This window comes from Heterodontus francisci, chromosome 33, assembly GCF_036365525.1.
Source record: "Heterodontus francisci isolate sHetFra1 chromosome 33, sHetFra1.hap1, whole genome shotgun sequence".
Taxonomy (NCBI): Eukaryota; Metazoa; Chordata; class Chondrichthyes; order Heterodontiformes; family Heterodontidae; genus Heterodontus; species Heterodontus francisci.
Window position 1 is genome coordinate 19,973,280 of NC_090403.1, and position 25,838 is coordinate 19,999,117.

Sequence of the window (25,838 nt, forward strand, 5' to 3'; positions counted from 1 at the left end):
GAACAGAACATTAATCAGATTGCAAGACTGAAATTCCTAGACATGAGACATCAATTTATATGTACGTCTTTTAAGCTAATGTACTATATTCACTGATGCTTCTATACCGGGGATACCAAGTGAAGGCTGGGTGACTGCTTTGTTGAATATCTTCATTCCAGTTGCAAGAATTACTGACCTCCCTGTGGCTCATAATCTAACTTCGGCTCCCATTTCCACTCTAATCTTTCCATCTTTGGCTTCCAATACTGTTCCAACCAAGCTCAACTCAAACTTCAGGAATAACCTGTGAGCCTAATGTTGTAGCTCTATCTCCTCATATGCACATTCCCTGCTGAAATCACAGAATTGGCCTTAGTATCTCATCAATGCTCTGGATATTCTGTGCCCTTCAGGTCTTTAGAAACTTCACCCCTATTTTCCTGCCTGTTTCTCCCATTCCAGTTTCTTCCTTTCTACTTTGGAGCTGTTTTATCCACCTCTTGTATTTCTAATGTTTTAGATGCCATTTCTATATCATTTATTTCACCTCTTTAAAGCTTTAAAAGAAATCTGCTTACATACTACCAAAGCATTAAAGGCTCTTCGTAATAGTTTGACCTTTTCCTGTTGTCTCTTCTCCTCTGTTATTGTCAGACCTATAAAGGGGCTCTCATGTCATCTTTTTTCCAGTTCCAAAACACTGACCTATCTTTTCTCGTGTCAGATGCTGATGGAGCTAGTATTTATGTCCAGGATTTTCTGTTTTTACTGCACTATTGAAATGCAGCCAGAAGCTGAAGCTAACCATGCTCATTGTAGTGAGCTCCATATACTTAAAGAATTTCCAAACAGCACTGAGAACAGTCGTAAGGTGAAGACCTAAATACATTTCTCGCCTCCCTCCCCACATGGCATCATGTGAATGAGTCAGTCCAGTCAGCCACTCAGCGATCAACTTAGAGAAGATCCAGTTTAAGACTGTGAAGGAACAAAGTACCGTACCACCATGAGTGGTTTCAATGATTAAAACTCATGTCAATAATAACTTGATTTTGTATAGCACTTTTAACATAATAAAACATCCCAAGGCACTTCACAGAAGTATTATGGAACAAAATTTGAAGCTGAGTTAAATAAGGAGATGTTAGGGCAAGTGAACAAAGCCTTGGACAAAGGAATTGTTCTTTAAAAGCGCCTTAAAGGAGGCAAAACAGGTACAATGGCAGAGAGGTTTAGGGAGGGAGTCCCAGAGGTTAGGGCCGAGGCACTTGAAGGCACACCTGCCAATGGTAGAGCAAAGAAAATATTGTATGGGCAAGAGGCCAGAATTGGAGGGGTGTAGGGAACTGGTAGGGTTGCAGGCTGGAAGATGTTACAGAGATAGAGGGGGTTTATCTTTGAAAGTCATATTTGGGTGCTGTACAATCCTTAAAATACAGTTATCTATTTAAGAATCCAGGACTCTTACTGCTCCAGCCTGTCCAATGTACCTCTACTCCGTTCCCTAGCTAGCTAGTTAGTGGAATTCTTTGAATAGGCTGGGGAATAGAGCAAAGACAGAGATAAGTTAACCAAAATGATGAATGGGAGCAAGTCATAAGGAGTTCAGCTTGCTTAGTGGGTTAACTCTAGAACAAAGTTGGGGAAGGGAAAGAAGGAGTAAAACAATCAAATCTTTATTCCACTGAGTAAAAATCTATTCAAAATAATGTTTGTTTGCATCATACACCATTTCAGTAAGAATAATTTCTAATTAAATTTTAGATATAGATGATCATTATAAGGACATCCCTGACTTTTTCCTCAGCCTGCAAAGAATTTGCCCCACCTTTGGTTAAATACAACAGATCTAGCCACATCCTTAGTTGTCCAAAAGATGATCATATTATAACTACACCTTGCAAAAGAATTCAAGTTACTCAAGTTGGACAGACTGTTAAGGTTATCCTAGCTGCACATCATAACCAAGATCAATAACTCCTGGCAATGAGCCAAGATTGTAGAGGGTTATTAAAGGCAATGTAATTTTGTCCAGTCTCTGGTTCATCTTCCTTTATATTGTTAGGAGATGGAATTTTAAAGATAAGCCACTAGGTGTCAGGCTCGTCTTACAAGACAAATGGTTGACTCCACATTCGATGTTGTGAAACCAGGTGCCAGGGAGCACACAACAGCAATTATTCTCCAGTGGCCTTTATTTTGCAACTCCTGCAGTGGCAAAGCTGATTGGAATATCATAGGTACATCCCATTGCTCTCCTGTGCAGCAAGCTGGTACTCCCAAATTTTTCAAAATATAAACTATATATTCCCACTTCCCTCCCATTCACTCAATGTAAATCAATTAGGCACTAGGTGAAGGAAGCAAACTGTAGAGACTCCCCTGAAATTTTCCACACTTCTTATGAGAAACCTCTAGCCTTTGCTTAGTGCTCTCAGGTCATCAGAATTCCTGATGTGGGAAACCACAGGTGCACACACACATCAAAGCACCCTATGGTGAAGCACACTATTACATTTACTTGTTGAAGCACCTGGCTAGTTCCACACTTATTTATTTAGATAACCCTAAAATTCAACTCTGAAATGATGGCAACAATTTGTCTTCAGACATTTGCAAAGAGCACCATTGTTTCCCCCATACCATCCACCACCAACAGCACCACCCTGCACCCCCCAACCACTCCAAGTCTTCCTTTCTCCCTTTGATATGATTTTGCTTATCACTTAAGGGTGTGTACAACAGATGTGATCCAAATCCACTTTTTTTTTTAGTAATTGAATACGACACTCCTGAGGTTGCCAAGTTTGAGTGAAAGGCAATCCAAATACACTAATCATTGACCTCTCCATATTCTGGTCTCTATGAGATGGCCATTCTTTTGATAGGCCATAAAAAAAGCAAACAAAGCAATGAGGTTCATTTCTAGAGGGATAGAACTGAAAAGCAGAAAGTAATGTTAAACTTGGTAGACCACACTTGGAATACTGTGAACAGTTTGACATCATCAAAAGGATATAGAAGCACTGGAGAGGGTGCAAAAAAGATTTACTTGAATGATACCAGAACTGAGAAGTTATACCTATCCAGAAAGATTGATCTGGTTGGGGCTCTTTACTCCAGAAAAAAAGATTGAGGTGTGACCTGATAGAAGTATTTAAGATTGTGAAAATTTTTGGTAGGCTACACGTAGAGAAGATGTTTTCACTTGTGGGGGAGACCAAAACTAGTGGCCATAAATAAGAGAAGAAATAGGAGCTGGAGTAGGCCACATTGCCCATGAGCCTGCTCTGCCATTCAATAAGATCATGGCTGTTCTATCTCAACTCCACTTTCCTACCCCATATCCCTCGATTCCCTTAAGAGAGTCACTAATTAATCCAGTAGGGAATTCAGGAAAAACTTCTTTACCCAGAAGCTGGTTAGAATATGGAACTCATTTCCACAAGGAGTAGTTAAGGTGACTAGCATTTAAGGGGAGGCTCGATAAACTCATCAGGTAGAAAGGAATAGCAGAATATGCTGATGGGCTTAGACGAAGGAGGGTGGGAGGATGTCCGTGTGGAGCATAAACATCAGCATGGCCTGTTGGGCCGAATGACCTGTTTCTGTGCTGTAAATACTATGTTAATACTTCCTATGCAATCTTATCCAGTTGCACCCTACCCTATTTAGGTTCTATTAAATAAAACCTAATTGAAATCATAAATTCATTTTGTGTCTTGAGGTCATCATTTTTTCCATTTGCTTATCTTTTGGGAAAGCATCACTGGCGTAAGACTCAATGGAATTTCAGCTGTCTTTAGACAGCTCTATGAAACTAATTTTGATTGCTACTATAAACATGACAAAGTAGTGGCAAAATGTAGGGAAATATGTGAATTTCATCAGAGGATTACATGATGAAAACCTGCATACTTAGTGTGAAAGGATAATGTTTTTGTGCATTCTGGAAACGTAGGCAGATTGATATTCTAATACACATCAAATTTTGCTGCAAATTGGGAACTATGACAGTGTGCAGCCAGGTACCAATGTAACAAGATAGATCTCTTATTAAATTCACCCAGATGGTTACTGGAAACACAGAATTGTTTGGAGAAATGGCAGTAGGCTCCAACAAACAATATGATCCATTAATGAAATAATAAAATTGTAAGTTAATTGATTTATTCCTAAACATTTCAATATTAATTGATCTATTTATTTTCCTTAAAAAGGCATTCCTATTTCTCTCCTCACATTAGTATCAAATTGGAATTGGAAATATGAGCGCTGGGGACGTGTACAAAGAAGAGCTATTCTTTGCATGCATAACATTGGGAAGGATACAACAGTAGCGGGTAAGGCACTTGTCCCATATCTCTGAGGTCCATCCCAATATTGTCTGACATTTGAATCCAGCAGCCACAGCCAGATCTATAGCCTCTGAGGAAAGCTGGACACACAATTTACAGTGGCACTAACTCCCCACAAGCCTAGCTGAAGTATACTGCACAGAGGCATGATACCTTGATGAAGGAAAGGTTACAAAATTTAGGGAAAATGAAGGAAAAGAGATAAAAGAAACATGAATAAAGTGGAATATTAATCTTATGCAGTGGTTCAAAGTTAGAATTAACTTGGATTCCCTAGAGGTAAATGGGAGTGCCTCATCCAGCTGCATTGTTTGGCCCTCATGCCAATCAATCTCTGATTTGTCCCACCTTGTAAAACATGTCTCCTTCTTCCATCAGCTTGCTCAGGAGGATGATCATGATGTCCGGTTTTGAGGTGGCCATTGCCCACGTCGCTGGACCTGCAGTGCACAGGATGCATGAGGGGTAAAACACACATAATGCCAGGGTAGGAAATTATATGAAAAATACCTATAGGAGAATGAAGGTAGAGAACAACTTTCTGTGTTTAGGTATTGTGCCATGTAACTATCATTTCAAAATGGTGTCATCCATATTTTTTGGGGTGTACAGACAGTAACATTTACAAGTCGACTAAAAGCAAATTTGCTTTAAAAGAAAATTGACTTTCAGTTTAATTAGTTGACAGCAGTTAATCGAGTAGAGCTTATTTTTGATGTGTCTGTGTGTCTCAGTGTAAAGAAATCATTTTTTTAATAAAGGGAATTGTAATGTATTTATTTTACAGAAAATGACAGGATTAAGTATTCCAAGTTAAGTATTAGATGAAATGTGAGGATTCTATATTAAGCTCAAAAATGCAACTCAACCATAACCCAACCCTCCTCCTGCCAGGGTGGGAAAGGTCAGACAACATCCAACAACATTTTTCAGACAGTTGTGAGAATTGTACCAATTACCGTAAATGAGCTTTTTGTGACCTGTCAAACTGGTGTGTGACTTATACATTGGTGTAAGTGTTTTCATGCCTATGGGCTTCACACCAATTTAATTTAAGCACCATCTGAAGTTTTGCATGATGGATTTATGTTCACTGAGAATGGAAATTGAGACTATTTAACTAAAAGCCATTTATTATTCACCACAAAGCGACCACCTAGATTTTTGTAGTCTGGTCAGTACTTGCATAAAGATCCTAGAGATAAAAAGGCAGTGCTCTGACTCGAGTTGACATTCAGCTGAGCATTATGTTTAGCACACATTTAACACCTTTGTGCAAAACCTTTGTGTGCACAATTTTAACAATGTTACTCACATAAATGGGTTAAAAACTTGTTAAAATCACAGGCATGGAAATTTTACACAAGTGCATGAAGCAGTGTGCTAAGAGCAGCACTCAATGAGACTTCAGTCCCATTGTGCCAACTGGTCCCTTCCTCCTTGGAATTATTTTTATAATATGATGCATTGAATTATGGCTCAGCTGTATCAGCTTGTTGCACTTCATTTGACAAGTTTATTTTACAGTAGAAGGCTGCTGAGAATATTTAATCTGACTGTTTGAAATACAAGCTATAAGGCCAGCAGTAAAAGATATAGCAGCTTCAGTATAACTTAAAATCATCACCGTAAGATTTTAATTAAATGGGTCATTGCTCAGTCCCAAAGGGGAAAACACAATGTACAAACAAAGATAAGCAGCAGTGGCTGGAAGACTGAGAGATCTGCAGCTTTTGGCAGATCAGAATTAGGTAGAGAAATCATTTGGACCCCTTTGAAAGGGGTCTGGTCATCATTCCATCAAACCAAAAGAAAGTGGCTAGCTATACACACAGCACTGATTCAGGCACTATCCAGGTGGATGGTGACCACAGAATTTGCTGTAATTCTCAAAACTGTGTTTGCGAACATGTTCCAAGGATGAGACCTATAAACTGTTCAAAATAGTGTAATAGTAAAAATAACACCACATTGTGATAGCCACCATCATTACAGCATAGGAGGAATAAATGATAACTTTAAAGTAGCTTTTGGTGAATTTTGCACAAGTCAAGGGGAGAGATGCCAGCATTGGGAAATAGAACTTTTCTCATTTTAGGCATCAAATTCTAATAAGAAGCTTCAGTGTCAATTTAGTGCGTTAGCAAATATAACAGTGCTACTTTGCTGTACTTTAGTGTGACTTTAGTTTTTTTATGTAAAACAGATCTAATAAAATGTACATTAAGAGGCGTCTGATCATTGCTTCTTATGTGAGCAAATTATGTCCACGTAGTCTGTTCATCCTCATTGAGGGCATAGGATTAAACACTACTCTTAAATCAGTGATCTGGCACTATACAATGGGTGTTGTTCTAACACAGCACCTCATTTTTATGGGATTCTAAATACAGTTAAACAATTTTAGATGATGTCGTTTTGACACTATGCTAAGCCTGATATTATGAAGTAGATATATTGAAAAAGAAAATGCACTATAATCGCAAAAACATTCGTAGTCTGGATTAAAGGCAATCAGCAGTGAAAACGTTGCAAAGCAGCTGAAATATAATTTAGGTGACTAGTAAGTTGTATCTTTACCATAATGATGAGGCTACCATCTTCCCATGAAAAGTGTTGATCAGAAACAGCATGTCAAATAAATATTCAGCAGATTGAGAAAAATAAAAATCACAGTGTAAAAATGGGTTGTTTACCAAGGCACCTAGTTTGGATTTGACTAGCAAGTCAACATTATAACTTGTTTCAATGACGTCCTTTCAAGTGTTGCATACGTCAGTCATAACTATTATCTTTACAAGGGCTCTTAATGACTCAGTCACATGCAAATGTCTGTGTAAAGGTTGCCATTTGAGATTCTTGTTTTTATCTCTGACAAATCTGGATGAGATTGTGTTACATTGTATGTGGAGGTGCTTGGAACAGAGACAAATCTCAAGGACTTGAATCAGTGGCTCTTTAGATCCACATGTCAGCTTCTGACATAGTCACCAGCAATACTACATAAAATTAAATGAGGAATTGCATAGTACTGGTTCTGTGACTGTCATTTTGTAATATGAATTTATTTAGATATGTGGCATGTCAGTTATTTTCTATTCAAAGACTTTCTCCAAAATTGTGCAGAGACACCCTGGTATGGTTTAGAAACCAGCAGGAGTCTACACCAATGTAGGAGGGAGAGAAAATGAGAGAGGAGGAAGGAGAGTTATTAAAGTTTTTGGAATTCTCTTTGTAGATAAGGCAGTTACTGCAATTACTAAAAACTGAGAAAAGAAGAACTTGCATTTATAGAGTGCCTTATCACATCCTTAGGATCTGCCAAAGTGCTTCTCAAACAATGAATTATTTCTGAAGTACAGTGACTGTTGTAATGTTAGTAAATTTGACAGACAATTTGCAGACAACTGTAACTGCTGATGGGACAGACGACAGCATTATGATAACCATGGCATCAATACTGTGGTTGATGGGGGCTAGATATATCCATAATGTTCATTATTTCAACCAATCCAAAATGAGAATTTATAACACTGAATCACAATTTACTGTGTTACTATTTACCAAATAAGTTGTCCTCTACAACAATCCTATTGGTTGCTTTCATCAGGGGTAAATAAACAAAAACGTAAGAGTTTTTCATGCTGTCCAGACTGAACTGGAAAAAGGCAAAAAAAAATCAAATCATCAGAATGTACCTCGAGGACGACTTGGGAGTGTTTGACAACCTTTCCAAGTGATGAAGAAAGGAGAAAAAGGGAAGGGTTGTTTTTTTAAAAAAAAATGTGAAGATGGAAAAAGAAAGGAAAAAAAAGCAGTGAGCAAGCAGCAAAGCTAGTGCATCAGCAAATCATTGTACAAAAACACAGCACATGAGGAGTTTTGTGAAGCCAGGCAGGCACACCAACTGTCTGAAGCAGACACACAGAAAGCTGCCTAAAGCACAAAGTTACATCTAGAAGCAGCAGTTCCAAGGCTGGAAGAATCCAGTGGATATGGGGACCTGGTCTCAAGACATTTTTTTTAAAATATAGGTCCTCGCTGCTCTAACGTACATGTGAAATGTATGCACAGACGTATAATATAAAAAAAATCATCACACCAATTGTTTACACACCCAACAATTTGCTTTAATATTCTGCATGATTGAGATTGAGGTCCCCACACAATCTAGAAAAAACAACAATGGTCTAGATTTTCTCTGATCCCACCTCTGCTATTTTTGGGGTTGTACATTTTAACCATTTTACACTAAATAAATATGTCTATCAGCAGTTAATGGTTAGTCCTGGGTTTGGAAATGTGGCTGAACATCAGGGAGATCAGATTCATCTTCTTGCAGGATCACTGTTATTAACATGCAACAAAATGTACAAAAACACTCAAAAATAAGAGAGATGGGAACACTAAAAAGGAAATCCCAGCAATATAGTAGGAAACAATCTACTGGTCAATGGATAATAATTCAGTACCTAGTATGATCTATAGCAGAATTCCATGGGTTAACATCAAGGACAAACAACCAAAAATGTGTACATTTTTTTCTTCAATATAGTTGGAATAAAGTATTGTCCATTCCCCTTCCCGTTCCCACCAAAGATCTAACAAACATATCATTAATACAGTTCATAAAGTCATCAACTTTTATTTGCTGAAATATCTGGACTTGCACGTGACAACTGTTCTTTCAGGCTTAACCTTTAATTAAAAGGTTTCTCAGTTTTCAGTGTAGAGAATGCTTTATAACTCCATTAAAGAAAAAAATTGATTGGAACAACATAGGCTATTTTTTGCTAGGTTCACGAAAACAGACCTATGTTCCCTTTTTACTCTTTCGTTAGCCTAAACCTATAGGATGGATATTATGGTCACCAGCCAATTTGCCAACTTTCTAAATATTGGCTTTATGTGACTACCTGCTAAATGCCTGAGAAACAATTGTATTTCGGCATCTCAATATTGAATGGTTTCTTAATGAAATTCTAACATTTCCAATACAATGTCTGAATATGGAAAAAAATTATCCAGCTCCATTTGTTGCCGTATAATTGCAAGAACGATAATATGATATCAAAGTTTTCATAAGATACAAACACATTTAAATACACAATGTTAAATGTTTATTCAAGAGGGTTGGATGAAATGCCAAGGTTCTGACACTTCATGTCACAAGGTAATGATCTAGGTTGTCAAAAGGCTGAAATTTACCGGCCCCCTTGACGTCAGGTTTCCTGGCCGGTTGGGGTGGGGGGGAGGGTGGAAAATGCCTGTGGGAGAGGACCCGGCCTGATATTACCAGTGGCAGCAAGGCCTCATGGTGGCACCACCCTCACCCTCACTGCTTGGCGACAGGACTGCAATTTAAATACATTAAAGTAAGTGAATTAACTAATCTCACGTCCGCTCCTGATGTTCTGCCGCGATCTCCAGCCTGGCAGCCGGCACTCCCGTGCCTTCGTATCCCCGTCCGGGGAAATGAGGCAAAACACTTGTTGGGGGGGGGGGGGGGGGGTCAGTTTATCAGTGTGGGGGGGTGGGGGAACAGGGTCAAATTAGCGTCATGGGTGTAGGGTATGGTGAGAAGGGTTGTAGCTGAAGGTTTGTGCAGTTTGTGGGGGGGGGGGGGGGGAGGAGGGGGGGGAAGTCAGATGGTAAAGGCAAGTATTTGGAGGAGGAAAGTGCAAATAATTAATTTAATTGCTATTGGGGGGTGGGAAAGAGGCAAAAGAGATGTATTTATTTATTTTAATTCCATTTCCCTTTAAATATTTAACTTTCCCGGTAGGGCTGACAGCCTTTTAAAAATGGCATCAGCACCTGCGCACAGGCAACTGACACCATTACCTTCACATGATCAGGGCGGGCGGCCCACGCTGGCTAGTTAAATGAGCTGCCGCTCGGAAGATTGTGGCGGCTCCGCGATATGCGCCCCACACGGGCGGGCTGCTGTTTTTTCACCCGCCACCATCAAATTCAGCCCAAAGTCTTTGAGATTGTAGCATCATCATTAATTAAAATTACATCTATTAGTTAAGTTTAGAGATGTGTACTGAAGGTGAAGAAGATACTGTAGGAAGAAAGAGCAGTACCCCTGCATCCCTTTCTGCAGAGATCTTAACACACAACAGTTTTGTTAGAAAAGTAATAGCCTGAAAGAATAGCTCAGGAAGCATCTTCAACCTCTTGGAGGGGACATAGGCATGGATTGATGTTTGATACCAAATATCAGGCATATGGTCCAAAATGCAAGCAGGTTATTAGAATAGAGTAGCTCCTTACTCTTTTCATTAAAACAGTACTTGCACATAACATGAGCATTTAAAAAAATCTGCTTTTGTAACAACACTTGTAAAACATATGCTGCGTCTTTTGAAGAAATTTATTTTTTTCACACAAACTGGAAAACAGTTCAAAAGGCTGCACTGATGATACATCCGAGAGTTAAGTGATGGAGACTCACTGAATTATGTTTCTGCCACTAGTCACGTACAACACTTAAGGCCCCAAGTACCTAAGGCACAAGTCCTTCTGATCCATAACAGTAACCAATCAGGTGAGTACAGGATATATATTCATGGATAAATCCGATCAAATGAGTATCTATAATGTCCTCTGAATTTCTGTGCTTCATCTCTCTTTGAAAGCTTCCCGAGTAGCATAGCTGAGATTGAGAATTCAGCACAATGCAGAATTAAACCTCCATTAATTAACTGTGGCACTGTATTTCCATGCATGCAGCCATTACATCACCGTGACACAGTCATTATACTCCGTGCAAATTCTGTAAACACTATTTTTTGACTTATTTTGTTGGTGGTTTGGGAGCTGCAATTAGTAACAGGCTCATATGAATCATATGGTTGGAGAGGAGGTCTACCCCACTATTCATAAATTTATAACTCCTCAGGCCATTGAGGAACCTATGAAATATATTTGATTTATAAATATATTTTGCTAATATGGCATGTATACACTGTGAAAACTGTTTTTGAGACATATGACCTTTTACACTAAGCTGACATCCTCATGTTCCACATGTATGAAAATGGTTCAGAAGCAAAAGATCTGCTCCTTACTGACACAAAATGCTTACGCCAGCAAGAACAGAGGGAAAACTAAAAAGACAACAATAGAAGACCCACTTTCTTTTTCTAGTCCTTTCTTAAATATTCAACTTTGGTCTAACCGAAGTCTTTAGTACACAGTTTAACTTTCGTGTACATTTGTTAGCCAAATGTAGTAATACACTGCACATTCACTGTTGTTGATTCATTATATGTTAAGTATTAAACTCCAGCAGAATATATTAAGCAGAAAATCTTCATGCAAAATGACATCAGTGACAGGTATTTCATTAAACAAGACTGGTGCAACATAAAAAAGTGTGAATGAGTGTAGTCACAAATGAAAGACAAATGGAGTTTCAAAGCAGCATTCAGCAGTAAATGATACAGTTTGAAGGGAAAATTATAAATTATCTTTCAAAATTTTAGTTAATTCCGTAGAAGTCAACTCAAGACAACATCATAGCATAGATAATTCTGATCCAAGCATAAAAATCTAATGCACAGGGTCATTTCCAACTCCCATCATCAAGTATTCCAAATCCAGATGTGGTAAAGTAACTGTGGGGAGAGTACTTTTAGTTCCACAGTTTAGTAATTCTCAAGAATAACTTTGAAACTTTCTAGCCTGTAGGTGATGTATCAAATGCAGTTATTCCCTCTACTCTTTAGAAACCCGCCATCTTGTATCTCCATGATGAACGAAAAGTGCCACCTGCCAGCAACTTGTCCCTTCGAAAATAATGCAGACCTCACCATCCCTTCCTGACCTGGATGCGATTAGGAAATATTTGAGAGGAAGATGTCAGAATTGACCAAGTCCGCAAGAAAAGATACAAATATATCTAACGTAGCTGGTCACTAAGGGATTAGTAGTTGTCAGCTGAGAAGCTTCCTGCTCAGTGTGAAGACTATAAATGATGGGATTCGACTACAGAAGACAAATAACACGGTATTTAAAATATCTCCAACAAGGTAACTATGTTTTCTTAACACAATAACTTAGTAAAAAGGGAGGTATCATACATTGGAAATATAATCTACACTTACCTTCATCTTTAACACTGCTTTATTAACAATATTTGTAACAGTGAATTTTTTGTTGCTGATTTAAAGGTAAATTGGAAGGGATATCAGGAATTTGCAAAGTAATTATCTGCATGGCAGCACGTAACATGATCAAAAACCAAAAGTTTATTGCAATCTCTTCAGGAAACATCAATGCACAGTTGCAAATGTAGTTGAACAAAAAAAAAATCCCATAGAAAAGGCAAACAAGATTCTGGTTTTATATAGAGTCATTGAATATAAAAGCAAGGAAGTAATGTTGAATTTGTACGAGACATTGCTTAGACCACATATTGCAGAATATGTTGGGGTTCTGAGTACCCCAATATGGGAAGGATTTTAAGAGCCATAAAGAGGTAATAGCAAAGATTTGCTAGAATGATACAAGCAAGGAGAAGTTATGGTTAGGAAGGAAAGGTTTGACAGATCATAAATAAAACAGAAACTGCTGGAAATACTCAGCAGGTCTGGCAGCATCTGTGGAATGGGAAACTTTAGTTTTTTTTTCACTGCAAAAGCGAAGGTTAAGCAAAGAGTCGAGTAGAGGTTTTCAGGACGATGAAAGGTTTTAAGAGGGTAAATAGCAAACTAGTTAGAAAATCAGAAACATTGTGCTGCATTTTACTAGCTTGCTACAGCTTCCAAAATGGTGGTCCGCCCGTCGCAGAGTCACCGCGATATTGATCATGGCAGCTCATTTAAATGGGCCGGTGCAGACTGCAACCACCACCTACCCCGGCCCGATGATGCGGAGGGGCCAGGCGCTCTGTCCCCGGAAACAGTGTCCGGCGCCATTGCATAGGCGCTATTTTTAAAGGGCTTGGAGCCCTAAATGACAAGTTAAATCTTTTAAGAAACAGTTAAAATTTAAATTATTAAAACTAATTTAAAAAATCCTTCCAGCCCCTCACCAACCCCTGCCCCCCCAAATGCCTTACATGTCATTCCTGCCCTTCCTCCCGCCCCCGCAAAGTTCAGAAACTTTTACCGTTATCCCTTCCCAACACCCCCTCGGCCAATCGGAAATGTTTAACCCTGCTCCCCCACCACCCCGCCCTGAAAACCTACCTGCTCCCCACTCCCGACCTGTGGTCTGACATTCTTCAGTGGTCGGGGATCAGACGGCGCAGGAGTGCTGGCCACGGACCGTAATATGCGAGTGGGTCGGCCAGCGCGACGAGTTAAGTAACTATTCCTTATTTTTAATTAATTAACATATTTAAATTACGTTCCCGTTGCCGAGTGGCAGGCGGGGCCGCCATGAGGCCTCGCCGCCTCCGGTAATATGGGGCGGGGCCTTCCCGGCGCCGAGGCCCGTGGCTGGTTTCTTCCCGAGGCATTTTCCGGTCCCCTGCCACGACCCCCAACATTGGGGGGACGGTAAAATTCAGCCTCTAATGGGCTGAAATGTATGGTGCCACTGCCGTAATTGACGACAGACGTAATCAATGGCAGCCCGCACATGCGAGCTGCACTTCGCAGAGCCGCTGCGATATTAAACACAGAGGCTCATTTAAATGGCCGGGGCAGACCACCCCTCCCGATGATGTGAAGGGGGTAGGCTGTCTGTCCCCTGAAATGGTGTCAGCAGCTTTTGCGCAGGCGCTGATGCCATGTTTAAAGGGCTTCAAGCCCTTCCATTTAATTTAAATTTTGTAAAGGGAGATGTTGCAAAACATTTTTAAAACATTTAATTTGCCCCTCTCCCATCTGCCCAATATAAATTCAATGCATTACTTGCTCTCTCCCCCAAAAACACTTCCCCTGTCCACCTGACCTCCCCCCCTCAAAGTTCATAAACTATAAACTTTACCCCTTCCCGCCATTCCCTACACCAATTAAATGATTTTGACGCCACTTCCCTACACCATCCCCCCCACCCCTGCACTGAGAAACTTAGCTTCTTCCCCTCCCCACCAGTGTTCCACCTCAGATCCTAGGATGGGGACCTGAAGCCGCGGGAGTGCCGGCCTCCGGCACCAATATCACAGCAGGACAGAAGGTGGAGGCGAGTAGGTAATTAATGTCTTTATTTAAATTTATTTAAATACATAAATATGTAAATTTTTCTTCCAGTCAACAAGCGGCAGGGGCGTGCCGCCACGAGGCCTCACTACCGCCAGCAATATCGGGCCGAGCCTTCCCAGTGTTGAGGCCCATGGCGTGCCTCTGCCTGAAGCATTTTCCAGCCCCCCTGTAAAATTCAGCCCAATATGTAAGGGTGAAGTTGGATGACATTTTTTTCAAAGCGGATCATTAAAACAGGGAATGCTTTACCATAAGTGGCTTTAGAAGCAGAGACCGTAACATTATTTCAAAGGGAATTGGACAAGTATTTCAAGAGGGATACAAGGAAAGGGAGAATGGAATGAGAGCAGGCAGCTCTAGTTGAACAGCTAGTACAGGCACAAGCCCACTGGGCTCAATGGCCTCCTTCTATACTGTAAGTTATATGATTCTATTGAAAGCACCACTATTATTCTCTGACAAGGCTACAGTGCCTAGAATATTTCAAGAATATTTTTTGTGTTTACTTTTTAGGAAAAAAGATCAGTATGTAGTGGACTCCCCAATAAGCGAGTACGCAAATAAACCATATACTGTTGCATTGAGCCATAAAGTTGTGGAATGTCCCAGCTTTAATTTCTAGCCACTGCTAAATTAGTTAATCTTATCTGGCACAACATTAGGGGTATGACAATTGGCTGCCGTAACCTGTCTTAAGGAAGGAGGGAAAAAATAGGAAATCCAAGTTCCCACTCCTGATTGCTAAGCAGGGACATCTGCTGGAAAAGTGGGCGAGGACAGGATTAGGCTTAGCTATGACTGCCCCACTGTCGAATACACTGCTAGTGTTTGTTTTCTGAAATCACACATTAAGGCTGGTCACTTGTGTAAGGTACATGAGGACTGTTAGTGCTTGTGTAACGACACCCCTATATCAGAAAAAGGGTAAACCTGTAGGAGGTCAGGGTAAGATTAGCAATGTCAGTACAGTCGTGAATACAGGGCTGAATTTTATCAGTGGCGCTGTGATGTCGGTGGCCTTCCGACACGGATGTGCCGTCGCAGAGCCCCCACAATATTATGCGCGGGGGCTCATTTAAATGGAAGGGACGGAGGGGCCGGCAATGGCGCCGGTGCCACTGCCCTTCAGGAAAAATTTACATTTTTAAAGGGCCAGTTCTATAAAAATTTAAATGAAGCTTTGTCCACACCTGCAATCCCCTCTTCCCCACCCCCCCCCACCCCCATGCATAAATAGTTTCTTGGCCTACCCCCTCAAAAAAATTTTATTAACAGCCTTTCCCCCTTGAACTTGAATCTCTTTGACCCTAAACCCCATCCCACCATCCCCATAGCCAATGAAAAAAGTTTGTCCCGCTACCCCGATAATTTGACTCCTTCCCCCTCCCCACCAGTGTCCCACCTCAGAACTCCATATAGAGTTCCAAAGGCGCACGAGGCATGAGTTACGGCCATAAAATTGGCTAGGGATGGCCGCCGGGAGCAGCTAAGTTAATTAGCATTTTTATTACACTCATTTAAATATTTTAATGAAGGCCCTGCCGCCAAGCATCTGGGGGGGGGGGGGGCGCGGGCTGCACCGAGGCCTGCCACCTCTAAAATCTGGTGGGGCCTTCTCGGCATCGTGGGTTGTGGCGGGCTGCTCCTGCAAGCATTTTACAGGCTTCCCCACCACGATCCACGACGCCGAGGGGCTGATAAAATTCAGCCCATAGTGTCACACTTCAATTGAACACTCTACAAAAGAAGAGAAGACATCTACAAAACAAAGATCCCTAAATTAATCCATTGTAAATCAGCATGAGCAAAGGCTTTGAGTACACTAATATACTGATACTCTGGACAATGCACTGAACACCAGTGAAAAAAGTGACAGGTAGAAGTGATAAGATCTATTGCTTTGTCTGAACTCTCCTCAGTGTACAGTCCAAGGTAATCTCAGTGAATGTTCTGCTTTCCTGTCTACCAACTTGGAGCAATATTGATCGAGTCTAAATTTAAGGAATTCCTCTAGGTTGAAGTGATTTAACTGGTTTAACTGCAACATTCTTCGGACCTGGATTCAGGCAAACTATAATGGAAGGGCTAAGATAAAAGCAAAATACTGCGGGTGCTGGAAATACTCAGCATTTCTGGCAGCATCTGTGGAAAGAGAAACAGAGTTACGTTTCAGGTCTGTGACCTTTCATCAGAACTCTGAACACATTGGGCTGGATTTTATGCACCCGCCGCTTGGCGGCCCGCACGCATGCCGTCGCGATCTTCCTTGTGGCAATCCACGATAATGTGCCATTTTAAAGGGCAGCCAGTCCTGCTCGCTAATTTACATTTTTAATGTTATTCCCCACCCCCCCCACTCTACTGATGAAAAATTATTCGCCCCCTTCCCATCCCCCAATAACAATTAAATTCAATATTTGCCCCATTCCCCCCCCCCCAAAAAAAACACTTACCTTCAACACTTGACTTTCGCCCCCCAAAACTGAACAAAGTGCAAAGGTCACCCCTTCCCACTATCCCCTACACCAGTACTGGAAATCTGACCCCGTTCCCTCCCCACCCCCGCCAGCACTAAAAATCAAAAGGCTCCCCCCCGCCTTCCTCACCATTGTGGTGCCTGCTTTCCCCAGATGGGAAAGTGAAGGCACGTGAAGTGCCGGCTGTCGTTCAGAAGATCGCAGCCCAACGATAAGATTGGAGTGAATTTTATTTAAATCTATTCACGTGCTTAATTTGAATATTTTAATCCAGGTCCCATTGCCCAACGGATCCTCGCCACCACCGGTAAGATCGGGCCTGGCCCTCCCAGCGTCGGGTTCCGTGGCGGCTGCTGCCAGAACAATCTTCTGGCACCCTCCATCCCTTGCCACGGAGCCCGACATCGGGAGCTCAGTAAAATCCCAGCTGTTAACTCTGTTTCTCTCTCCACAGATGCTGCCAGACCTGCTGAGTATTTCCAGCACTTTCTGTTTTTATGTAATGTAATGGAAGGGCTGCCCGGGTCATGACTTTCTAGCTACACATAAAAGATTAATTGACTTTCACATGCATGGGTCGTGGGTGTTCACGAGCAGTCACAAAACATAAGGATCCCAAACCCCAATGTTTGATAGAGACTTAATTTCATTCAACTATATTATTACTTAACTGTACTTTTTAGAATAGATGAGATGGCATGAAGGTTCACTTGAAACTTCCACTAACAGAATTTAGGTTCTCCCAGGTACCAGTAAACACACATAAGCACGGTGCAGGCCCTGTGTAAAATATTCACAGTTTTTTGTTCAAAGACGGTCCATGACACGGATCCCTAGTGTTGGAGAAGAGTTTATGAGGAATGGTTAGAAAAACGCACTCTTTACCGGTAAAAGAGAGGGAAAACTGCAGAGGTATGCATGATACTGAGCTGGATTTTTCCCGGCAAGCCTTTTAAGCAGCGGGGCGCACGCGCGGGATTTGCCCTGCTGAGTCACCACGATATTTAGTGTGATGGCTCATTTACATGGAGGGGCGGAGCGTCCACCCCTGATGACGTAAAGGGGGCAGGCGCTCCGTCCTCAGCAACAGCATCTGGCACTCTGTCCTCAGCAACAGCGTCTGGTGCCACCACCATTTTTAAAGGGCTTCATGCCCTTCAGCGCCATTTAAATTTTTTTAAAGGTCACGGTCTGCAAAAAAAGACGATTACAACTTACAGTTTGAATCCCCTCTCCCACCTCCGCAATGACTAGTCAATCTATAAATTGCCCTCTCCCCTCCAAAAAACTTTTATTCCAATCCCGAACTTTATTAACTTGGCGCCGAGCGGTGGGGGGGGGGGGGGGGGCGCCGCCACAAGGCCTCGCCGCTGCCGGTAATATGGGGTGGAGCCTTCCCGGCATCGAGGCCCTTAGTGGGCCTCTCCTGGAGGTAATTTCCGGGCCCTCACGCCACATCCCCCGACGTCGGGGGGCTGGTAAAATCCAGACGTAGAAAAGCTTAATCTGAACACTATCTCAAGTTAAACTACACTGCAGGACAAAGGGACGTAAGCTCAAACTGGGAAAAGGCAAGTTCAGGACTGATGTCAGGAAGCGCTTCTTCATATAAAGAGTAATTAACATCTAGAATGGCCTCCTGGGTGAGATACTGAAGGAAAAATGTCTGTCAAAGAGACAGTCAGATGCTGCGACAAGATGATCCTATGGAAAGAAGGGCTAAATGGTCTCCTACAGCTGCATTTGTTCTTGTGCTCTTTGTACAGTTGGTCATTTTTAAGTTCTATTAAAGCCTAAATAAGTCTACAAAAAAATACTCTCATCAACTGTACAGCTCTAATGACTTCATATCAATCAGAAGGGTTTGGAGTTAAATGGATCCCAGAAGAAAAGAATAGTGCAGAAAGGAGACAATTTAACAGAAAGGAAATCTCACAGCAGTACAAAAATTAAGAAACCTGAGTCAAATGTGTGGGCACTGATGAAATGTTTTGCATCTGGAAGCATCAAAAAATGAAACTTGCTGTAGCATCTGAAAGGATCAAACCTGTGCTCTCTTGTAGCAATTGTGAAAGCTTTTTGAGGAACTTGCCACAAACAGAATCGGATTCCAAACCCACTCCCTGCCCACAATGAGAGGGATTGTCCCACAAGGGTATGATGCTAGAACTTTCATTTATATGGCTCCAAAGAGCTTTACATACAATTAGTTGCTTTTTGAAGCATAGTCACTGTTGTTGTGTAGGTTTTTTTTCTGTGAAGTCACCTATAACAGTAGTAGTTTTCAATTTTACACTGAAAATACTGATACACTCCTGGTGACCACTGGCCTAACTTCCAAAAGATCATGTCATGCACTCAAAGGAAAACAGAGCTACCATTGCAGAAAATGTTTTTATTAGTATACAGTAACAGAAATAACGTGTTAGTGAGTCAACAAATACAGAAAAGTACAGAAAGCTAATGACAGAGGGACAGAAACCTGATGATCTTGTGGATCTAATGATACGTTGAAGTGGCAATTGATTTCCATCCACATTCTCACTATAGTGTTAATTATCAGATAAGACTATACTGAAGGAGGTAATAAGATCAAAGAAATGTCCAAACTATTGCCCAGAGGTCATGCGCAGCCCCCCAAGTCTGGGTAATCAGCTCTCAAAGCCCAGGAATTCAATTCTATTTGTACTTATATTTCTTACTGTTGGTTCGTCTTTTTCAAATTTATGAACCTGCAGGTTAGAAAAGGACTGTATCCAGTACTGTTGGCATATTGGTGGATAAATCTTGTATCAGAATCAAAATTTGTTGGTATCTACAAGTCAATGGGAACATGGATTTAAACTTCATACTTGGACCTCGAGGCTGCATAGCAAGCACATTAGTGGCCCATGAACAATTGAAGCTTGGACACTCTTGTTCAGGAGTAAAACAGAAGCATGGAGTTGGGAACAGGCAGGCGCACAAATCTACGTCATTAGGACATTAGTACGGGCAAGCAAAAATAGTGAAGAAAACAGGGAAGTACTGCCATTCCCAGAATCATGTCTCCTTAAATCTTCTTCCCCCTAGTGATGTTATCTAATTCACAGCAAAGTAAAATATTTTTGTTTCTCTTCTCTCTGAACCTCTTCTAAATGTTAGGAATTTTAAGGCATTACAGTCAATCCATATTAAAGTTTTTGATCACATTTATTGTCAAAGATTGACTTACAATTAGTGGGCTACAAATAAATACCACCAAGTGCTTAATATGTCCAATATATTTTATTTTAGATTGAAAATCTAATTTAACATAAAAACTGATCTGCACCAGTGATAATTTTCACTGGGTGGGTCAATACTAGATATATTTTTTATACAATATAGCGTTTTAGTAGTGTAATTGCCAATGTTTCACATAGTTCATGAGCTGCGACTCAGCAGTTTTACTTTTATTTTCTGACTGTTTCTCCCGTTCTCAGAGCTAGGCACTACATTCACACTGTTCCCAGCAGAATGTAACAACAGAATTTCACGTGCTGCTACCCAGAAAAGTCTTCCTTGATAATGGTGAATTTGTGACATGAACCCAAAAGGTTCTGTTCAGATGAAACTTTAACTGGCTCCATGCACATTGGTATCCTTTCACTTATCTTCACTGGCATCTTCTAACTGTTCTATCATTTTACCTATGGTAACATGCATGGAACTTTCTTTTGTTGTAGCTGCATTGTTTCACTGAGATTCTTTCCTGCACCTGATGGATCAATTACAATGGATATTTTTCACCGTCTATGGGAGCCATGTAGATGTGAGAAAATAATACAGGAAGATTCATATCACAAAACAATTACTTAAAAAACAGGAAAATGAAAGCTGTGACTGCTGGAAATTTATCTAATGCTGTTTAATTTCCCAGTGATGATTTTCAGTGGTTCTGAATAGAAGAGATTCATTTGGACTTAGCTGTCAAATATAAACATTTTATATGCGCAGGCTTTCTAAACAGATATGTTGATCCAAAAATCCCAATTATGCTAATCTAGTTATCAGATTATGCTGCTGTACTTGTTTCAAGTGTAAAGTTTAAGATAAGCTAGCATCCCATTTATCTTTCTAGCTTTAAACCTACAAATAAGCTCCTCCAGGTTTCCATGTCACAGCATGCCAAAACCATCTGGAATATCAGCATCCAAATATTGTCATGTTTTACACAATGTTGAAATACAGTGACTTCAAGGTCAGTGCAGTGTTCATTATAGTAAGAAGCATGAAATCGGAGTCTAATTTAGCATTGATGATGTTACGATCACAGGTTATTTTGAAATGTGACACCAAAGGCTGTACATGCTGCTCCATAGTAATGTTCCCAAAATAGAAAAGTAATCCATGAATATTAAATTGATTGTGCTTGAATGAATGATTCTTAAAATGCACGCAGTCACTCTTTGAAATATCTCATGCAGAAGTGAATAGAAATTTACTTTGCCCCTTAAAAGAGAATTTCAAACCAAGTCTTGCACTTTAATGAAAAACATATTTATTCCAATAAGTCTAATGGCACTCATTGCAGGGAGGGGGAACTGTCTCTAAGAGGCCTACCTATCTTGGCTCCTTTCTTCAGGAGGGTGACCACCACTGCTGTATTGCGGCACCCCACTGCTCTGTCCAAGGGTCTCATGCCACTGTAGTCCACATGCTCAATCATTGCTCCATGATCCACGAGATACTGCACCTGCCACCAAGTATAAGAAAAATATATATCAAGGCCTTAAATATTCTGGTGGCCTTAGATCCAGGATCTATCACTTTGGTCAGTAATAAAAGAAGGATACACAGACAACAATCTAGTATATATCTTTCAGAATCTCACCACTCCTCAATTGTCTTTGCCAGAATCGAGAAATGACTGGATACAGGAGAGAAGAAATGGAAATATACCGGTAATGATAGAAACTGAAGTGGAAACATTTCTCCCACAAACAAACAAAAAAGGGGACATTGAGGACAAAAATGACAGGCAGCACTGAACAGTATTCCAGATAACTGCAAGGTCAACGTGTTGCCAAGATTACAGCAACTCAACCAGTGACTTATGAATTAAAGTTTGAAACAAACAGAAAACAACAGTGGTGTTATTTGCAAAGAGTGCATCTTTAAGAAGTCTGAAATCCCCACTGAACAATACACCTCGCTTGCCCTTTTCTAAACATTTTGGTTCTGAATCAGAATTTCAGTAAATAATTTTTGAATACCATTTCAGGTCAATATAGTAATACATTAAATAAATACTACATTGACCATTCCACAGCTTTAGAATATCATTACATCATCTCCTCCCCCTATAACATATACAAAAATGCTTACAACCACATTATCTCTGTAATTGGAGTTCAGGTGATCAGTGGACGCTGTTCAAGCTCCAAATTTAGATCACATTTTTCTTCTAGGCTAAGGACGAAGATTTTGGCAAGATTATAGTCATCGGTTGCAGGCTCACTGGTGGCTTGTCAGGCCTATCCGTGACCGGCAGATTTTCCCACAGCGGGTACAAGTGAAGGTGTAGTTGCTGCTGGGGGCAATTGGATCTATCCTTCTCTTCCTTTTCTCTTTCATGCTGGTTCTTCGCTCAGTCTCAAAGGTGTCTGTAGTCCTCCTGATGTAGCATCTCCAGGCATCATGATCTATGGCCTGTGCTTCCCACTGGCGATGGTCAATGTGGCACGCAGAGAGGGACTTCTTCAGGGAGTCATTGAAACGCTTGCATAGGGCCCCTCTGTTCCTTTTACCTGTGGTCAACTCTCCGTTCAACACAATCTTGGGCAGGCGACTGTCGTCCATCTGGGCAACGGGACCTGCCCAAAGCAGTTGGCTATGCTGGAGGATGGCCTCGGCGCTGGCGATATTGGCTGTTTACAGGACTTCAATGTTTGAGATGCGGTCCTGCCAGCGGATCTTGAGGATGCTGTGGAAGTAGTGCCGATGGAAGCGCTCTAGGTGTACATGACAGTGGTATAGGACCCACGACTCAGCGCCATACAAAGGGTGGTGAGGACTATGGCTTTGTACACTTTGAGTCTGGTCTGTGCTCTGAGGCTGTGGTTGCTCCACATACGTTTGTAGAGTCTGCCGAATGTACTGTTTGCTTTTGAGAGCCTATTGTCCACTTCCTTGTCTATGGTGGCATCAAACGAGATGACGCTCCCCAAATAATTGCTTGACGGCATTCAGCTCAGTTCCCTCGATAACAATGCTCGGTGGTCTATATTCTTTTTGGAGTGCAGGCTGATACAGTTTTCTTTAAACAGATTTTTAGTCCGAAGAGTTGTGCCGCCTCGGAAAAATGCGTTGTTCTACATTGCAGGTCTGACTGACTGTGAGCCAGGAGAGCACAGTCATCGGTGAAAAGAAGTTCATGAATGAGTTTTTCTTGTGTCTTTGTGCGAGTCTGAAGAGGCCTGAGGTTGAAAAGGCCTCCCTCAGTCTGGAAGCGTACGTAAACTCCCTCAAGGTCTTCCATTGCCTGCTGCAGAATCATGCTGAAAAAGATGGTGAATAGGGTCGGGGCTAGCACATATCCCTGTTTCCTGCCATTGGAGATACGGAAGGGACTTGAGAGGTCGCAGTTTTGCTTGACTTATCTGTACTGATTTTCATGAAACTGCTTCACCATGGCCAGGAACCTGGGTGGGCATCCAAGTTTTTCAAGGATTTGCCAAAGTCCATCTCTGCTCACAGTGACAATGCCTTGGTGAGGTCTACAGACCTTTGTTTTTCTCACAACACTTTTCTTGCAATTGTCTGAGTGCAAATACCATGTCTGTGGTGCCTCTGAAACCACACTGTCTCTCTGGGAGGTTTTCTTCCACAATGGTAGGCACAAGCCTGTTCAGAAGTATGCTAGCCAGGATTTTCCCAGCAATAGAAAGGAGGGTGATCCCACGGTAGTTGGAGCAGTCTGATTTTTCTCCTTTGTTTTTGTACAAGGTGATGATAAAGGCATCACGAAGATCCTGTGGAATCCCGCCCTGTTCCCAGCAGTCCGTGAAAAACTCATGCAGCTTGGTGTATAGGGCAGGGCCACCATGCTTCAAGGCTTCGGGTGGAATTCCATCGGCTCCGGGGGCTTTGTTGTTCTTCATCTGGTTGATGGCGGTCACTGTTTCCTCCAGAGTTGGGCTCTCACCCAGTTCTTCTTTGACAGGCTGTTGTTGGATGTGATTGATGGCAGTATCATGCACTGTGAACTTGGCGCTAAAGAGAGTGCTCTGACCAGCAATCCAGGACTGACTCCTTGTCAGTGTGCAGGATCTTGCCATCGGTGCTCCTCAGGAGGTTTTGAGTTTGATATGCTGGTCCATAGACAGATTTTAGTGCTTCACAGAAACTTCTTATGTCGTCATTATCAGTTGAGTTTTTACCACAAGTGTGATCCACCAGTCATTTTGAATTTTCCTCATTTTACTTTGAAGGGTGCTGTATGCTTGACGGTAGGCTGTCTTTTTCTTTTGGCTGGCCGGCTAAGCGAGATGAGCCTGATGAGATGACCTTTTTATTTTTAGCAGAACTTCAATTTCCTTGTCATTTTCATCAAACCACCCCATGCACCTTTTAACCAGTGTTAGGAAGCACAAAGATATTGCTATCTTTAATGTCCAGTAAAAATATTTTTGCAGTTGAAAGGAGGTATTAGTTTTTACAGTTTTGTCTCATTAGATATTTAAGAACAGATTGGTAGGTCTTGAAATTTGAGAAAAATAAACTAACAATCCATTTAATGGAGTAATCTACCCACAGTGTTGGTTTCCATGCCCCTATCCCTCCACACTGGCTTGGCTGTTGGAAGAGAGGATGCAGAAAGCAATTCTAGAACATATGAATACAAACATACGAATTAGGAGCAGGAGTAGGCCACTCGAGCCTGCTCCGCCATTCAATAAGTTCATGAATGAACTGATTACTCCACATTTCTACCTACCCCCATAGCCTTTCACCCCCTTTGCTTATCAAGAATCTGTCTACCTCTGCTTTAAACATATTCAAAGACTCTGCTTCCACGCCTTTTGAGGAATAGAGTTCCTCATCTCCGTCTTAAATGGGCGACCCCTTACTTTTTAAACAGTGACCCCTGGTTCCAGATTCTCCAACAAGGGGAAACATCATTTCCACATCCACCCTGTCAAGACTCCTCAGGATCTTGTTTGTTTCAATCAAGTCGCCTCTTACTCTTCTAAATTCCAGCGGATACAAGCCTAGCCTGTTCAATCCTTCCTCATAAGATAGCCCGCCCATTCCAGTTATCAAGTCTACTAAACCTTCTCTGAACTGCTTCCAATGCATTTACATCCTTCCTTAAATAAGGAGACCAATACTGTACATAGTACTCCAGATGTGGTCTCACCAATGCCCTGTATAACTGAAGCATAACCTCCCTACATTTGTATTCAATTTCCCTCACGATAAATGATAACATTCTATTAGCTTCCCTAATTACGTGTTGTACCTGCATACTAACCTTTTGCAATTCATGCACTAGGACACCCAGATCCCTCTGCATCACAGAGATCTGCAATCTCTCATCATTTAGATAATATGCTTCTTTGTTATTTTTCCTGCCAAAATTGACAACTTCGCATTTTCCCACACCATACTCCATTTGCCAGATTTTTGCCCACTCACTTAACCTATCTATATCCCTTTGTAGCCTCCTTATGTCCTCTTCACAACTTACTTTCCTACCTGTCTTTGTGTCATCAGCAAATTTAGCAATCATACCTTCAGTCCCTTCATCTAAGTCATTTATATAAATTGTAAAAAGTTGAGTCCCCAGCACAGATGCCTGTGGCACACCACTCTTGCCAACCAGAAAATGACCCATT

The 25,838-nt window shown here is 41.3% G+C and overlaps 1 protein-coding gene across 16 annotated transcripts in view; it reads right to left on the bottom strand.

The window, feature by feature from the left end:
- Positions 1-25,838, bottom strand: part of tanc2a (tetratricopeptide repeat, ankyrin repeat and coiled-coil containing 2a) — a 1,142,739-nt gene that overhangs the window by 34,731 nt on the left and 1,082,170 nt on the right. For all 16 annotated transcript variants that reach the window (XR_010969054.1, XM_068013145.1, XM_068013151.1 and 13 more), the window contains 2 exons: positions 21,562-21,694; positions 4,689-4,780 (listed from right to left, as the gene is read on the bottom strand). Coding sequence is in view for 15 of the 16 variants with exons in the window: in XM_068013145.1 (XP_067869246.1) it covers positions 4,689-4,780; positions 21,562-21,694 (225 nt within the window). In the remaining variant the exon portion in view is untranslated. The remainder of the gene's footprint in view (positions 1-4,688; positions 4,781-21,561; positions 21,695-25,838) is intronic.